The 18,362-nt window shown below is 37.2% G+C and overlaps 1 protein-coding gene across 2 annotated transcripts in view; it reads left to right on the plus strand.

Annotated features, from left to right (window-relative positions):
• Positions 1 to 18,362, plus strand: part of ATP10A (ATPase phospholipid transporting 10A (putative)) — a 108,395-nt gene that overhangs the window by 63,737 nt on the left and 26,296 nt on the right. For both annotated transcript variants that reach the window (XM_061377890.1, XM_061377891.1), the window contains 6 exons: positions 1,021 to 1,127; positions 1,233 to 1,364; positions 3,692 to 3,825; positions 5,367 to 5,619; positions 15,552 to 15,769; positions 17,259 to 17,453. In XM_061377890.1, coding sequence (XP_061233874.1) covers positions 1,021 to 1,127; positions 1,233 to 1,364; positions 3,692 to 3,825; positions 5,367 to 5,619; positions 15,552 to 15,769; positions 17,259 to 17,453 — 1,039 coding nt within the window. The remainder of the gene's footprint in view (positions 1 to 1,020; positions 1,128 to 1,232; positions 1,365 to 3,691; positions 3,826 to 5,366; positions 5,620 to 15,551; positions 15,770 to 17,258; positions 17,454 to 18,362) is intronic.

The raw sequence follows: 18,362 nt of genomic DNA on the forward strand, positions 1-18,362 counted from the left end.
AAAATGAAGGCAGAACTTTTAAACATTTCCGACTTAGCTTTAGTCCTCTCTGAAGCATTGGGATACTGCAGTTGGTTCAATTTTATTCATTTAGAAAACATCTGAAATTATTATTTGGTTTGGGTTTTTTACCTAATAAAACATTCTGATGCTATTTTGTTGTTGTTACTGTTTAGCATTTCCCTGGTGACTGCTAATTCTCAGAATGTTATTTTCTGTATTTTTCTGACAGCTGAATTTGAGTCAGTCCATACATAGCAGACAGTACACTGTAGTGGAAAGATCACTTTGTTCTGTTTTTCTCCTGTGTTTTGGAGCTAGTCAATAGAAATCATCAGGTCATTTCATCTTTCTTAAAGAGTCAGGCAGACACTTCTCAAAGGATTTTCTCTTGTTCTCGCTGATGAGCACATGGAGTTTTTTTCCTTTCTCTTTGACTGAACTGGTGCATATTATCCCTGGCACGTGTTCCATAGTATCACTGCTTCTGAAGTGGAGTCCTTTCCCAGTTTCACCATATTTCTTTCCAGGGTTTCTTTGATAAGAACATGTGAATAGTTGGTTAATCATGTACATTTATCAGCTGCTCTTAGGTGGACTGTCAATTTGCACATGTCAATTTGCACATGTCAATGTGCACATGCACTGTCAATTTGCACATGCAATTTGCACATGCCTAGAAAGTCCAATACATTTTCAAAGCATTACACTGCACACGTGCTGTAGATTTGGTGTGCATATCCCTAGTGAGCATTTGTCCAGTACATTTGTATATCCAACAGCAACTGGTACTGCTCCAGCTGGACTGCTGCATGTCTGGGATTCTTGGGTAGGTTATTCTTAGTTTTCAAAGTCTGTCAGAGTATCTTCCCAGGAGGAAGATCTAAGGAAATATTTCACCATCAGGTTGACAAAACCTTGATGATGTTTCCTGGGCTTGTTATATTACAGAGTAGTATGATTTAACAAGCTTAATGTTTTGCCATGCTGTGCTTTGTTCTGTTTTTAATTTTTCTGTAGTGTACATAAGAGTGGAAAAAAGGATGGACTGTTCAAAGAAAATCTTTTGTTACGTGGATGTACCATTAGAAATACAGAAGAGGTTGCAGGAATAGTAATCTATGCAGGTAAAAGCCGTTTTTCTGTCTGAGGAGACATACCACCTTTTTATAGTTTCCTTAAAATAATAACAAAAATCCATATGACATCATCTGATGTAATTACTTCTGCAGGGCACGAGACCAAAGCTTTGTTAAACAATAATGGACCCCGTTACAAACGCAGTAAACTTGAAAGACAGATGAATGCCGATGTCCTTTGGTGTGTCCTAATACTTCTAATCATGTGTCTGTTTTCTGCCATTGGTAAGTGCTCTTTAAAGCTAGAAACTTAGGTATCAGGATCTTTTGGGATTCATGTACTTTGCTTCATCAAAAACATATGTATTTGCAAAAATGTGAAATTCATAAAGCTGCCTCCATATTGTCTTCATTTTTGTTGTTTTTCTTCTCTGAAATCAAAATGTCTTGATAAGCTCATCTGAGTAGCTTCTTAGTATCAACCAAATTAGTACCAGAGATCTGAAAGTTTAAATTCTACAACTCTTGATAGTATCCAAAAGAAGCTGCTTCATATGTAGTCCTCTCAAAATTACAGGTGATAGAGTATAACGTGCCATTAATCAGTCAACAACGTAATTCATGAGCAGAGAATAAGCATAATTAGCACAGTGCAATTCCACAGTACTATTTATTAAATCAAGGGCACAGTGCACAACATTGACACACTGTCTGTAAACTGCAGCTGAAACATAAAAGAACTAAATAAAAGTCTAAACCTGCAAAAATCCAAGTAGAAGACTCTCTAGACTTTATGGAGTGTTTAAGGAAAACTGAGGTTCACATTAATATACTTCAAGCCTTTTTTCTGTTCATTTGTAAGAAAGAATTTTTACCTTTGGCACCTAAAATTATTCTCTACACATGGCATATGAATTCTGTATCCTTAATGTTTGTGTGTGAGTCATATGGCATAAACACCAGAATGTTTCCTAACAACCATGGTGTGGTTTAATAACAATCTTACGGCATTTTAATACGTTTCTGTGTGCCTTTTTCCAGGTATTGTTAAATGCTGCTTAAAGATGAGTATTTCCAGCTGTGAATCAGCCAGCCAGTTTGTTTCCACTGAGTCTTTTTTAGTGTCTCAGTGTTGGGGGAGCCCAGTCCTCAGGACTGAAGTGCCATTGTAGGTTAATGGCAGGGAGTCAACACCTACAGCTGTCCCCTCTGCACTCGAGGTATTGCCCCCAGAGCAGTGGCAGCAGGGTGCATGCTGCAGTGGCTTTGGTTTGGCTGAAACTCCTGATTTGCTTGAATGTGAATGGGAGACAGAGGCGCACAGCAGGTAACACAAACACCTTCACTTCTGACATTTCTGCTACAAGGCTAGAAACCTCCAGCAGAGGGCCAGAGGTGCTACCAACCAAAAACATCTGGAAAGAAATGTGCTTTTTGAAAACAGAGATGCCTAGTGATTCAAGATATGCAAAGCAATGTCCTGTAAGAGTCAGGCACTTCACGTACCTTCTGTCAAGAAAGTGTGAGTGGAGATATGACACTTAACTAATTCTTTTGAAAATCTGAGTCAGGATATTTATACAAGAAGTCTCAATATAGAACCTTGTCAGCATGGGGTTTCCAGTATTTGCTCTCAAGAATAAAAATACAGACATCAATATAGGCATCAATATGGCAATACTGGTAGTACAGAGGCAAAATAAGTTGCTTACATGGCTTACCTATTGTTTTTATTTTTCAAGAGTTCAATGCTGGGTTTATGTATCATGATGTAAAAAACCTTGTCAGGTGTAACAAAAGATTACTTTTAAAGTATACCTTCATTCTTTTTGTCAATTTTCAACAGGCAGTGAAAATAGCTTGAATGCTTCTTATCATGTGTGGGAATTCTTTGTTTTTAATCTTAAAAACATCAGGCATACCATTTTTAGGTCTTTTAAGACTGCAAATCCTAGTGCTGTACTTAAAAAGGCAACTTTCTGTCTGTTTAAGAATGCCACTTTCCCAAAATAATGGTAACAAGAATAACCGTATCTTTATTTGGTTATCAGCACAATCAATAGAAAACAAAGTTTTGAGCAAGGATTAGGATTTATTCTGGTTTTACTTCCTCAGCTTCCATGCTGTTGAGTCTGCTGATACTGTTATTCCGTTAGTTCTGTAAACATGGTAAGATTCACACAGTAAGGTTAAAGTCAGTCCTGACTTTACCCATCTGAAACTAGTTTAGCAATAATTGGCTGGTGTTATACCTAGTGCAGGCAATGGAGTACTTTCATTCTAACAAATTGAATATCACTGAAATGATTTACCTTCTGAAGTTTAGTTTTCTTTGCTGATTAGAGAGCCTAAACTACTAATTTAGACTAGTCAGCTCACTTTATGTGGATAAACTTACGTGAAATGACTCTCGGATTCTGCCTGTAAGGCCAGGCAAACCCCTTTCTTAAACTCCAAATCCTAAGGCAGAAAAAAAATGAGTTTGGGGCCTTTTTCAAAAGTCATGCAGAGTAGTTGAAAATAAATACCATTTATTCACATAACTCTAAGAACAAATTTATACCATAAGCATTTTTACCTGGAGTTAATTTTTCTTTTCAACTCTTCTGCAGGTCATGGCCTATGGGTATGGCAATATGGTGAAAAGAAGAAACCAGTTTTTGATGTTCCAGGGCCTGACGGCAAATACTTGTCTCCTGTTTTAGCTTCAGTATATTTATTTCTGACAGTGATCATAGTTTTCCAGGTAATCAAGTTGTACATGTTGTCATCTCTGTTCATAGTTTTCTCTAATAAAGCTATAAATGTATGTACCATTTCTACCACTAAGGCATGTAATCTAAGGCACTAAGCTAATCAAGCACTAAAAACAAGTACACCTATCCACTTTAAAATTATGTTTTAACTATAGGGAATGTGATAATATATATCCAGAAAGCTAAATTAAATAACAGTAGTGGTCTACCCAGGGGTAAAATGATAACTTCTCTGAAGAATAAACAAACTGATAGATACAGTAAGCTGTCAGAGTTACCTTGGCATCTGAGAAGATAATTATCTGAGAACCTTCCCCAAAAGACTCAGATATTTTGTTTTATTTTAAGCAAGTAGGAGGAGATAGAATGCAATGGGCCCTGTTTGGAGAATACAGGCATTATTCTTCATATCCACCCACTGTGGAACAGCATCTCAAAGACTGTGGGTGCCACTTTGTCTACAGTGTATTGATATGAACATAGGTTGTGTGCATTTTTAACCACTTTCCAGATAGACAGCTCTTAACTTTGTTATCTCAGCTACATAGCAAATCCTGATAGAAGTTCTTCGGTTCTTGACAGAAATGTATTCAATTGCGAAGGTTGCAATAAGCTAAGAGAGATAACAGAGACTCATGTCACTGGGACATATGGACATATGCCCAGGGGGACACTAGAGGAGACTGCATTACTGGGGGAGCACCTCCTTTATAGGAAGGAATGGAAAAAGGATGTTAAATTACTTTTTGCTCTAAGGCCCAATAATATGATATTTGCTAAAAAATATCACCACAAAATTCCTTAAATGCCAACCTTTAACTGCAGGTTTTGTTTAAATAGACACATTTGTCACTTACACACATGGTATAACTTATCCCTCATATCTAATTCAGCAAGCTAAATAATGTATGCAGTCAGGAATTTCTGTCATGAAAAACATCTGCAGAGAAAAACTGAGGTACAAATGAGGTATTTCATGGAGTTTTGACAATCCTCAAGAAGCAGTTGAAAATCTTTTCTGGTGCAACTTCTTCTCACATCTCATTGTTATATGCCAAAAGCATTGTTCCTGTGGAGAGATTAACACTTCTCATTTTGTTTCTTGTATTCCTGCAAGGTTGATTTGTAAACAGTCTATTACTTATGCTTATCCAATTCTTTCACATTTATAGGATTCTGACTGTAGTGTCTGTTTCGGATAGGGTTTAGTTGTTGTTTTTTTTTTTCTTTTCCTTTCCCAGCTAGTTTCAAGCTAGCCTTATTACCAATAAAAAGGATTTGCTTCTGTCCAAGTTTTGATAATTACTCTTCTAGACATAGTAATGCATTTCAGCTCTGCAATTCCCTGTAATTTTTCCTCATCTAACACAGTAAATAAACTCTTCTCAAACATGATAACTTTACATTAGATGCTTAATGTACCTAGCCTCTTTATGTCCTAGTCTAGTACCAAGTTAACTAGATTTTACTAATTTGTTGTATCCTTGCTTCTTTTGTTTTCTCCTAATTATCTTTTTTTTTTGTATTATAGGTTATGATTCCGATTTCTTTGTATGTATCCATTGAAATAGTTAAAATCTGCCAAGTGTACTTCATTCATCAAGATAAAGATTTATATGATGAAGAAACAGACACCCAGCTGCAGTGCCGAGCTTTAAATATCACAGAAGACTTAGGTCAGGTGCAGTTTATCTTTTCAGACAAGACTGGGACACTTACTGAAAACAAGATGGTTTTCCGAAGATGCACTGTTTCTGGAATAGAGTATTCCCATGATGATAACGGTGAGCTCATGATCTTGTTTTCTATCTAATAGTTACACTTTGGGTAATCTGAGGTAGATATAAAAATTACTGTAATCTTAAATCAAAAAGAGAAACAAAAGAAATTGCATGTGTCCACTCAGCAAACTGTAATAGCTGTTTTTAGATTAGTGTAATTTGATGGCTGTATTTCAGGTAGTGATGACAGTCTTACCAAAGTGTTCTGTAACTTCTGCAATATGTTGTCAAGGTAGTTAAAGCTTCTGTCTTTAGCTCCTAGTCTACTAAAGTGCTTGTGCACATGGCTGATTATGTGATTCGAATGATCCTGCTGGTATCACGGTTGTTTGGGGTGTTTAAAGTATACTATGTAAAATACCAGTTTTAAGCATACAGCCATATTAGTGTCTGATTGAATACATGGAATGAGATTATCCTTTTGTGCTGAGAAATAAATGTAAACAAATCTGATGGTTTTCATATTAACAGGAAACATAATCTGATGTAATAAGCATATTTTATGTTACCTTTGTCAGATTCTTTTCAGTGCTGCATAACAGGTGTCTGTGTTAAGGTACTGTCACTGCTGTATGAAAACTGCAGTTGGGAGAATGTCCCCAACTGTCAGGTTCTTGAAACACTAAGAAGTTACTCTTTGTCCCAAGGGAATGTGTGGCTTGTCATCCATGTGTCACCTCATCAGCCTCTTAAAATTATGAAGTTATTTCCTGTTTTGTGATTTGTTTATAATTTGTTATTTTCCTCTAACATCTTGTGGTTACCATTTTTGACATAACAGATCTTAATTTCTCAAATCATACTCTGTACGCCAGAAAATATTAATAGATACATCATTGCATTCCTGTTTGAGAAAAATAAGTTTCCTAATCTACATAATGTATAAAGATCACTGATTAGAAAGTTTTCTCAAAGACCACTGCAGAAGTTCAGCTTACAAATAATATACAGAATAAGAAGAATAACCAAAAAGGACCAGAGAACCTAAAACATGTTTTAGAGGGTTCTTAAGATTGCAGATAGGAAAAAGATGTCTTAAAGTTTTGGGTAATGCAAATACTGTTCTCTTTTTCTCCTACTGTAATGTAGGACTGAGACCTTACGTTTAACGCACTGATTTTCAGGAAACTAGATGTTTGGGTTAGTGTTATTATTACAGCATTACAGAAGGAACTTAAACAGGAACAAACTGTGAGTTCCTACTTCTGTACTGTAGGTAAGAAAGAGAAAAGAATTAGAATTAATAATATGTTTCTGGACTCTAACTCTGCTTGTGACACTCTGGTTATTCATTCTTTTTTTTTCTTGCCACTGAGCATTTGCTTGTTTATACTAATTTCAGAGTGTACTCTGTTCCTTGCAGGAATGATGATGGTACTGCCAACTAAAACAGTGCAGAAAGGTTATTTTTATGAGCTCAGTATCATCAGCTAATATGTAGGCTGAACTCAGGCTCCTGAATTTGAGTATTGAGTTTCAGATCTTTTTTCTTCAACAGAAATCTAAGTTTGTTTGTACTTTCATCTTACAATTTCAGAATACAATGTAAATGTTAATGAAAGAAGAGTGAATTTCATTAGAAACCGAAATGTCAAATAAATACATAAAATAAACAGATTTTTTTTTTTTTTGGTCATTCTTCTCATGTATGGCTATGTTTGGGCTTTCTTGTAACTCCAGTCAGTGTAACATTTCTGACAAATAGTTTTTAAATGGGTGCAGAACATATGCACAATATTATATACGAAGTATTTTAGTCAATTTATTGTCCTCTACAGAAAATAGGCATTTCTCTGTCATTCTGTGTATAAATTATGATAATTTCTATTGATTTTGTTCCCTAAAATTAAGATTAATAGCACAGTGAAAACTGTTTTTTGTTCAAGTCTTTTGTTAGCTCTATTCTCCAGTCTGATTTTCTAACCATCCTTGCTGCTGCCAAAGCTTTCTTGTTTAGGTATGATAAAATGTCTGTCAAAGCTCTTTCTGGTTTTAAGGAGTGCATTAATGGCATTTATTGGTTATGTACTTACTTTCAAATTGTTTGTCAGCTACTTTTCTATATCTTGTACCTCAGTATCTGAATTCCCCCCATGTTTGGGGCATATGTTATAACTGATGCCATCCTGGTCTCAGGTTTTGCTGAAGATATCATATATTAGAAAATTCTATAATCTTTCATTTGGCAAGTGATCTGAGGCTGCCACATATGTAAGGAAACAGTGGAAATTCATGTGCCTTTTCTTATATAAGATCATCTTTTCTAAGATGATCATTATTCGCTTATCTGAGTAATTTTTCTGGCATAGTGGTTTGCTACTTGGAATCAAATTCTGAGTAGCACTTTAGATGGAGAAGTGAATTTTAAATTATACATGGGTCAAGATTCAAAAGCTAAAGATAACAGATCATTTTCTACTGTAAAAACAGATAGCTCAGGGTAGAAATATTATTATTCTGAGCAAGTTGGCCTAAGTTTGTTACTCTGCTGTGGCTGGTAGCAGTGCCTGTTGTTCCAGTTGCTTGACCCTTTTCATTATAAGATCCTGTTTTCAGTTATGGATAAGCTTAAAAGCCTTAAATATTTGGTTCGTGTTTTCCATGCCAGATGTTTGCCTCAGGCATGAATCCTGGGGGCGAAATTTCAGTCAGAAGATCTCCATTCACCCATATCCAAGAACAAGACTAAGATGTAACACACTTTTTTCTCATGCTAAAAAGTTCTGGCAGACTTTCCTCTGAAGTCATCTAGAAGCCCTGTATTCCTGGGGCTCAGCCATGCACACACACAGAGGGGGAAAGTTACACCTACAATGGAAGATAGAGATCTGAAATTTCCTCACTTTGGAACTTTAGTTTTCTGTGGGACCATTGTTTTCTGCCTAATGTAGGACTCCTGCATATCTGTCAATAGATAGCTTTCACAGATTTTTCTCTATGCTGCATTATAAGCTTTTCTCCCTAAAATCTGCTCACATGTATGAGCAGGCATCCCGTTCTTTTCAATTCTACAGGCATTGTTGTACTGCATTTGTCATTAGCGTATCTGAGTTCCTTCCACTAGTTCATTAAGCAATGTGTGTGACTTTTTGCTTATGTGTAGCTTGTCTTTCCCCTTTTTCCTCTCCCTATGCGGAGCACATTTTGTTTCAGACTGGGGGCTATTTAAAAGGCATACACGATGCTGTATGGCATATTTGAGACAGCATGTCTTTTTCTTGAGTGCTGGGAGCGTCCTTATTTTCTTTGGAAATTTATTCCATAAAGCCATATGAATTCCCCATGCATGTGAAAAGTGAGCTTTATGATTATGAGGGAGAGTTCTGTCTTGCATCAGACATGGACATGCTAATCATGGTTTTCATCACAGAGGTTTATGTGGACCTTATGCAGGGTTGAAGCAATTAAATGCTTGTAAAATAAAAACTGAAACCCTGAACAAGACTTAGTATTTTTTTCCTTCCAGATAATAGAGAGAACAAGGGGCAGTTTTCATGAATTTGCTGGAGGAAACATTTTCCTCCAGAATTCCCTGTTAGCTCTAAGTTTCTTATGAGGCTAATGGCACTGTGCCCAGGAGTATTGTATTGTTTTTGTCTAGACAAGAGGTGACAAAAACATGAGTAATAGGGGCCAATAAATTGCACCAGCATGGGACAAAAGCATTTTGCCAACTGGAGGAAGTACAAGGTATTGCTCATGGGTACTGCTATGTGAGAGCTTAGCACCAAAGAGGAATCCAGGAATGCTTGTGAAGGCTGTGAGGGAAAGTGTAAGTGTACTGAGCAACAGTTCCATGATGTAAGGTTTATCCAATATTCATCATTGTTGAGGTCATCTATAATATTTTGGCAATGAATTATACACTAGCTGGGATCAAACTACATGAATTCACACTGCCCATTTAAGTCCTGCAGGGACTAAGTTGATAGGGATGGGATTCTTTTTAAGTAATTGTGGTTATTTGTATGGAATATAGTTATCTTGTGACTTTACAGTTACTGGAGAAAATTAAGCATTTGTGGGATGTAATTCATCAGAACTGTTTTAGACATCTGCATTTCTTGTCAAATATGTGCCTATTTCTCTGTGGCTTAGAATTCTAACTAGAGGTGAAGAGGATTCCCACCTCACGTCTTCATGGCCTGTGTTGTTAACTCTGTTTTGTTGCCTTCTTCAAAGGTTCTTCTTGATATGTGAAGTGTTAATTCAGGAGCAGGGTATATCATGAAGCACTCCAAGTGGAAGTGGCTTATCCCATTCGTAAATGTCCTGGATATTTATGGAATAACCATTGGCACTATACACTGATTAAATCCCAGAATTATCCTTCCAATCAATAGTTCCTCCTAGCCAAAAAGAATGTTAGCACCCAAAAACCCATAAAAATAAAAAAATAAAAAAAATTCTCTCTATATATGTCAAACCCAGAACAATGTACAATAAAGGTGCCATAGCATAGCTCTTCCCTGGCTAGTAGCCAACTTCTAACAGTTCTTGGAACTGGTCATGTCCTCAGCCTGTCTGCCGAAACAAGAGATAGTAGGTGCCCAAAAGCTGACTGTGCTTCTGAAAGTCATTATATGATTTAGAGACAACCAGATGCTCTTGGCATGACATCTGTCCTAGTTGTTTTCCAAATGCTGAATTAATTGCACTCTTGCCTATGGGGTGTGATATCTGTTTTTCTAGTTTTAGCCACCCATTGTATGGAACTTTTGACAAAACACGAGCTGAATCTCCATGAAAGCAACCACACAAGTCTGAAAAATCTGAATTTTGGATTATTTGCATTCTTTCTCCTTCCTTCCAGTGACTGAAAAAACTCCAGACAACATAAGACAAATTTATGGTGGTGAAGGCAGATGATGAAAACTTCAGTGATTTTTCTCTTCCCCAGCAAAGTTTCTTAAAATTTAATCTGGGAAAGAAGGGGTTTCTTTCTGCTTTTTTTTTTTTTTTTCTTGTAGAAGATTGGCTAGCAACTACTTGTCATAGGAAAGTGCATTATAGTAAAAAAATCTCCTTAGTTTGAGGGGCTGTTTTGTAGTGGAACTTTCTTACTCTTTTTGTGTCTATTCAAGAGAACATAGACTGCACATTCCAGCCACGTTGGAGAATTGGATTTATTTAAAAAATAAATTAATGAAACCTTTTCTGTACCTGCAGCTGTTGATTCCCAAAGGTCTTCTCATCTGCCACCTTTACAACTTGACAATCTTCAGAAACCAGCATAGTCCACTTAGACCTTCCCCAGAAAGATTTAAACCTTTAGCAGAAGTAGGTGTTTCAGCCACTCGGTAGCTTGTTTGTGGTTTCTCTTTACATTTGTTATTGCTTTTAAAAAAATTGGATTGGTAACTTTAAGGAAAGAACCAGTGCCAGAAGATGTAGAACTCAATACATTGGGAGAGACCCATTTCAAGTCCTACAAAAGACAAACTCATATTTACAGACAGGTAATACTTTTTCTAAACACACCCTTACACTTACAATTGCTCTGGAAAATCTCCAGAACTGTTTGAAAATGGCATCCATTTCTAAATGAGTAAAGAGGTCTTAATGAAGAACTTATTGTAAGCCCTTGAGGATGCCAGGAGGGGAGAGGAAGGAGAACCTTGGGGTTTTTCTAACCTCAAGATGTGTCCTTATGAGGAAGTTCTTGCAAAGTAAATAAAGTTAAAATTATGTTAGCACACTTGTACAAATTTATAGCATGCTAGCTGGTTGACTGATTCTTTGTGTAGATGCTAGAGTGCACTTCAAACTGAGATAAGCTTGCACTCATAAAATAATAAGGAAATAATGTGGTGTAAGTACTGCACATCTAGATTTACATCAAGACAGTTCAGTAACAACCTTATTCAGTGCTTTGGGGAAAATGAAATTATTCCATGGTGAAGTCAGGGCCCTGCACACTGGCTGCTGGTTTAGGGGGTCTGCAGCTTTATTCTGCTTGAAGGGAAGCTCGTTGAAGAGTTTTGTGATCCCTCTTTTCTAGTTGGTGGAACATCTAGCTGTGTGGCAACAGTGTCTTCATCTGCCTGCAAAATGGATGCCTTATCATGGAACATGGACCATAGAACATTCCCTGCCCATGGCAGGGGGGTTGGAACTAGATGATCCTATGGTCCTTTCCAACCCTAACTGTTCTATGATTCTATGGAAGGTGAAAAAAAAGCAAAAACAAAATAATGAAAATAAAAGGGCTTTTAAAATAAAAGAATGTATATTCAAATACTTAGCAGCTACTACAGTTTTATTTATAGCTTACAGTTGTCTTCTGAAAGATAGAAGTGAGTTCATGGAATAAGTATTAATTATTTTTTCATCTTTGTGTTGTAAATATAAAATGAAGTACAGAATAGTGAAATTTGACTTTCATGAATTGCATTGCTGTGTTTCTCAAAGTTGTTTGTGTCTTTGCTCTTAATAAAAAACTGTCTATCAGACAAAAGATCAAAGCCATCAGTTTTCAGCCCTGAAACTGAAAAGCATCCCACAAAAAATCTTTCAGGTTATAATGTTCACAGGAAAAGGTTCTGAATCGGAGAGGGCTGAGTGGGTGGAGAGAACAGCATGTTCCCAAAGAAGCACGCTTTGCACAGCTGAAGCATTATGAACCTTAGCCATAACATAACAATTGAACTGGGTTTCGTTATTTCTTCATACTTCTTAATTCTTGCTGCATAATGTGTAAGGCTGTGCTGGAGAAAATGTTGAAAGGTGCTAAGGCCTGGTTTTTATTGTTAAGCTTACCTTGGTATAAACTGAAATAAAAGTATTTGTACTGAAGGAGTTTCATTTGACTTGGGTTAAATGAGATTCTAGTCTCTTATCTGCTTTCCCTGTTTCTCCTTTTTCTTAGTGGCAGGAACAATTAAACGAATGTGTTACAATGAAAACCTGTAAAGAGAGCAAGAGATAGTTAATATTACGTAGGCTAGAAAGGACTTGGAATAATGCTAATACATAAGCTAAGTGTTGCATTAGGAAACAGTTTTTGCTATGTTGAATAATCAAATTATGTTTTAAAGTAATGTAAGAAAGAAGAAAGAGAAATGAATAATACAGAGCTATGATATACAAGCATAACTGTTGTGCATTAGATGTATTGTCTGCTTAACTATAGAGTTTATATACATGTAATAAAATTATAATCAGTTCAGGGTCTTTGGATTCATGTATTTCAAGATGTATTTTCAGAGTAGAAGCTTAAATTAGGTATAATTACTAAGGGAAATGTGTCTTTTAAAAAAAAAAAAAAAGAAACCTGTGCTCGGGAGGGAGTTGGACCAACTGGGTAGCACATTTTGAAAGGTGGAAAGAATAATTGTACCCTTGTCCTTCCCATGTCAAGGAATACTACCTTTTGCAAGAAGTTCAGTGTTCTGTCAGTCTACCATTAAGATGTCCAGCATCCAGTGAGGAAGATTATCCCTATGGCAAATCCAAGCTTTTCTTATGGCTTTCCTGGGAGAGGCTGAGCAGCTACATGTCACACTAGGATGCTGGGGGGAACAGTGAGCAGCCTGGATCACATGCTCGTCAAGGACCTGAATTAGTGCCTTTAACATGCTGCAGATCACTTTGGGCCCTCAGTGTAGACTCCTAATATGGACACACCTATCATGACTTGAATTAAATTCACAGTATAGGGATCTGCACTTCCACTGGGAAAATGCATAGCAGCTTACAGAGTAGAAGCAAGTGAGAATTAGTGGGCAAAAGTGATGAGGCAGGTTGGAACTGCTCTGTCCCAAAGCATGTGCAACAAGTTGCAGGAAGCAGGCTGTGCAGCTGAAGTGAGCTTTCTCTCCTTGCAACTCATTACCATGCAACAGAAGGGCCAAGGAGATCAATGACCTCCCTAATTTTTGAGCTGTCCTCTAGGTTATGTCACATGAATAAAGGACAAGGTAGGCACTGAAAGGAGCAGGCAATAGTGCTTTGCTTTTCTATTTTCAGCTCTGTGGCTGAAGGAGCAGCTGCTCTCATAGTGCTGAATGTGCCATTGCTCAACCTCTTTCCCACGGCAAAGCCTGAGTCACACCAAAGAATGCTAATGAGGGAAGTCCTCAATCATCTGCAGTTAGTCTACATCAGCTTCAGGGCTGAGGCTGCAGGGCTGGTTTTGAGCTATGGGGCAGAAGTGATCTGCAGTGCGCCCTGCATTCTCCTCTCCATGTCTCCATATGCACCATGTCCGTTTCTACCTCCATGGCCTGCATCTTCTTCCAGCAGGAGCCAGAGTGCAGTGTAGGGTGTTGCATACCTGGGCATGCAGTTACAGCAGCAACCATTGGTTGTTGGTTGCATTCACAGCAGGACTGGGAAGCTCTCCCAGCTCCGACATTTCAGACAGAGCCTATACGTGACCCAAATGGAGTTGAAAAAACCTCTGATGTATGATACTGTGCTAATAGAGCTATCATCATGTGCTGTGTGTGGTCTGAGTTCAACTCCTCCAGCTGCTTTCTGACAGCTAAAACATGTTTGAAAATTGCACTGGATGGCAAGGATGGATTTTTGTTTGATCATAAAGCTAGCTACATTAGAAGTGATCCCATGCCAAATTTGCTATATGTAATGCAAGATTCTTTTTCAGGAAGTATTTTGGAAGATTCTTTTGTTAGTGTTCATTAAATGCTTGAATAATTAACTCACATAATTAATTTACAGTGATTTGTCATTTGACATTGGGATAATCTTAATTTGTTACACCAGAGACATAGGGATAATCTTAATTTGTTACACCAGAGAACCAAAACAGAGTTGAGCCACAAGTACGTAACTTGCACTGTATAAATGGATAGTGTGGATTATTTTGAGGGTATAATGAAAAGCAATGAATACCTAATTAAGAAATAAATAGGTACCTGTTAGAGTGGCATGTGTCTGCCTGATGAACAACCCAGATTATTAAATGCCCATGGTCTTTAGGAATGGGAAAAGTACATCCTACAACAGTTAGACCTAAGCAGAGCCTGTCATTAGAGGGACTGGTTTCCACGGCAGTTTCACACCTCTTCTTTCTGCTTCCTTTTTAACTTCTATGTATCAAACTGCCAGGATTGGTTTCTAACATCAATTGTTGTAATCGAATTCTTGACTGGGGAAGCATTCACCTCAAATAGATCAATCAGAAAACACTCTTTCATTCCATGTAAACTAGGTATTGCTCACTGGAGCAAATAGAGATAGAAACAAGTGTTGCAGCAGGCTAAGCTACCCTGGTTTTCATACTGCATGCTGCAATGTCCTGCCTATCATGCTGTCCAGAGAGGAGGGCGCAGACTCCAGAGTGGTTTTAACACTAGGCTAGGAGTCAAGAATTTGGGTTCATGTCTCCACTCGGCAGCAGATGGCCCTGACTGAGTTTTTTATGCTGTCTGCCTCATCTCTGTATATAGAATAAGGGCAATAGTGCTCTGGAGGTGTGTTGTTCTGAGGACATTTCAGATGTCAGTTAACTGGTACTGGGTATATGCGACATTTTTGCTGGTAAATACTTTCTGTGAAATTTACATATTATGTTGGAAAGGACATGAAAATTTTCTCAGTTGTTTATTTCCTTCTCTGACTGCAAGTGAAGACCAAATTATTTGGTTGATTTCATCAGGCTGAGCTGTGGAACAGTCAGGAATGCAGTGAGTTATTGCAGAGTCTTAACTCCCTTTCAGAGAGAGTGTGATGATGAGAGAGGCAGTGGATTGCTTTACGTTTCTAATTATGTTACATGCATCCTCTGTTAGATACTACCATTTAATTAAGAGACTTTGTTATCTCTTGATAATGAAATCATTCATTATTACTGTGAAAGCACAGTATAATATTAAAAACAGGTCACTTGAACAAAGTCACCATGCCCTTCTCCCTCTTTCTCAGCCACATTTAACATATACACCTTCTTCCTTCTGTGTTTTTACTGATAGCCAAACGCTTAGCGATGTACCAAGAACCTGATTCTGAGGAAGACGAGGCAGCCCCAAAAGGAGGGACTCTATCCCAGCGTGATAGTATCTGCAGCCATCAGAGCATTAAAGTAATACACAGAAGCCAGAGCACCAAAACCCACCGGCGCACGGGTAGCAGAGCTGAAGCAAAAAGAGCAAGCATCCTTTCAAAGCACACTGCATTCAGTAGCCCAATGGTAAGTCAACTGTAAAGCACAGTGTCCTGTATCTTTTGATAGACTATGGCCTGAAAACGGGAAGGTAAAGACATCTGTAGCACATTGCATACCTCTTGCAGACGTCATCTTGACATTTTTTATTCTGAAGTCACAGATGTTTCTACAAAAACAGTGAAGTGTTGACATAGATCTTACCGAAATGTCTCCTTTGTGGAAATGAGCTAAAGACAATCTGAAACCTTTGTTTGAGTTATACCTTGATTTTGAAAAGAAAATGTATGCCTTCCCTTTATCTACAGAAGCTGAGAGTAGCATAAGGTTTTAGGTCAGGGATTCTAATTGACCTGCACATGCCTTTTCTCTTTTGTTGGAGGATTTTAAAACTAAGAAGTGCTGGGCTGGACACTATGTATTCCAATTCTTAGATACTGCTGACCATAGCATAATTTTTAGTGTGATTCAAGGTTATCAGTGGATTGCATGTGTCCTATTTTAAAAAGTAAAAACCTTTACATTTCAAAATGTTGACAAATTTGTCCTTACAAGTTTACATTATTAAATTTCTTTTACATTGTTTTTACTCTGTGAAGTTCTACGTGGGCTGAATGGTCATAAGACTAGAGATGCCATGGTGTGTCTGTCTAGGGATTTTGCGGCGTTTCAGTGTTGACACAAATTCACCCTTAAAGCAAATTACAAATATAGACACAGAATGGTGCTGTTTGTAGTGGTGGAACTGCTTCAGTTCAATCAAGAGTAAGCTCTTTTGGCACAATTCCAAGCTTCAGTTTTACACACAGGGTTCTGTGGTTGCTCAGATTCATCAGCTGGTGAGCATCAGCAGATAAAATTCTGCTGAAGAAAGAGCCTTACATTGGTTTTCCTTTTAATCTTTCTTTATCCTTGCCTCCTTCTATGTTAAGAAATACCGGAGTTTGCTCTGACAAGAAATATATTTAATAAGTGAAAAGTGCTCATGAAATAGAGTGGAAAGTGCTCTGTGTTTCAGTGTAAAAAAACACATGAATTACCTTCAAATGTGTAGATGGTGGTTCTTTAACAAACAATCCAAGATGGTTTCATTTTGTTATGATGATATAAGTCCAAGCTTTGACTATCATTGCTGTCTAATTTTTTCACTCTTGTGGTCTCTGTAGTATACCACCCTTTAATAATAGATAATAAATGTCTTGAATTAGACAGGAGAGAAGGAGGTATATTAGTATGTAACTCTTCTCCTATCTGATACCCCCAAAGTAGATGAATATTGCTGCTATAAATTATCTGTAGTGAAAAAGTTGGTAACACAGTTACTCACATTTCCATTTCTATCAGTAGTCTCATTGTTAACTGTTTATTGTCTGGAATTGTCTCACAGTCCTTTCCAGCTCCACCCTGTGGTGTAAGGCGACCATAACACTCTTGATGTTGATACTGCTTTGATTGCTTATTGCTGCTTTGGAAATTTGCAGAATCACAAGTATTAACCACTCTTATTTATTACTAGGAGAAGGACATTACACCTGACCCGAGATTGTTAGAAAAGGTGAATGAATGTGCAAAGCATCTGGAGGTCATGAGAAGCCATGAACAGCCATTATCCCATCTGAGTCCAGAACTATGTGACATTTTTGATTTCTTCATCGCTTTGACTATATGTAATACAGTCGTGGTTACTGCACCTAATCAGCCCCGACAGAAGGTGGGTTAAAAAATCAGCAAAAGAGAGTTTAAGCCTCTTTTGCATTGATACTAATTTATCTTGTAATTTGAGGAAATTAAAACCTCTTGTTCTTGTGAGAAACAACTATGACTAGTTGTGAGACAGCTCCTAGAACAACTATGTGATTGAGTTGGTTTAGTTAAGCATTTGTTAAATGGGATATTTCACTTACCTTCAAGGTAAGATATGCTTTCATTTACAATTTCAGGATACTTCTGAAACTTTCCCATTTTCTTATGCTGTAACTTACTCATTTAATCAATGTAAGTATGTGTGTCAATATGTGTGTAAACTAATTTGTAAATGTTAAAGACTTCCCAGAAAAGAATATAAGCTGTCTCTGAATATTTTGTATGCATGGACTGAGTTAAGAAAAGGATGAGATACTCTGGAAAAAAAATAAGAAGAGAATATACTTGAAAAACGTTGCGTAAAACTTTCAAATTGTGTAAAAGATTCATCTTAAGCTCATTATGAGAAATAATGATCATTATGGCTTAAATCAGCCTAAACCAGTGTCATTGATGAATGAGAATTTCAAAAATGCAATCCCAACATGATCTGTAAGACAAAAATATAATGAAATGTAGTGTTAAAGCTAGCCAGGAGCTGGAATTTCCATTTGGGAGAAAATTCCATGATTTGTGGCTGTTGCAGTTTGGAATAAAAAGTGAACTAGTCTGCAGAATGACATGGTTTTATGCCAGGGAAACATTTGGAGAATGCTCAGTTCTGCTGTTTCAGGAATGCTACACTGTGCGATAATTTTGTATTGCTATGAATATGCTATTACTATTAATAACATTTTATCTGTAAAAATTATTTATGTAAACTGCGATGAGTGGTAAAACTGAAGCAAAATGCTTTGATGCTGAAAGAGAAGACAGT

Source organism: Neopsephotus bourkii, unplaced genomic scaffold (genome assembly GCF_033783945.1).
Source record: "Neopsephotus bourkii isolate Nb327-2 ecotype Australia unplaced genomic scaffold, CSIRO-AGI_Nbou_v1 NB_1760, whole genome shotgun sequence".
Classification (NCBI taxonomy): domain Eukaryota; kingdom Metazoa; phylum Chordata; class Aves; order Psittaciformes; family Psittacidae; genus Neopsephotus; species Neopsephotus bourkii.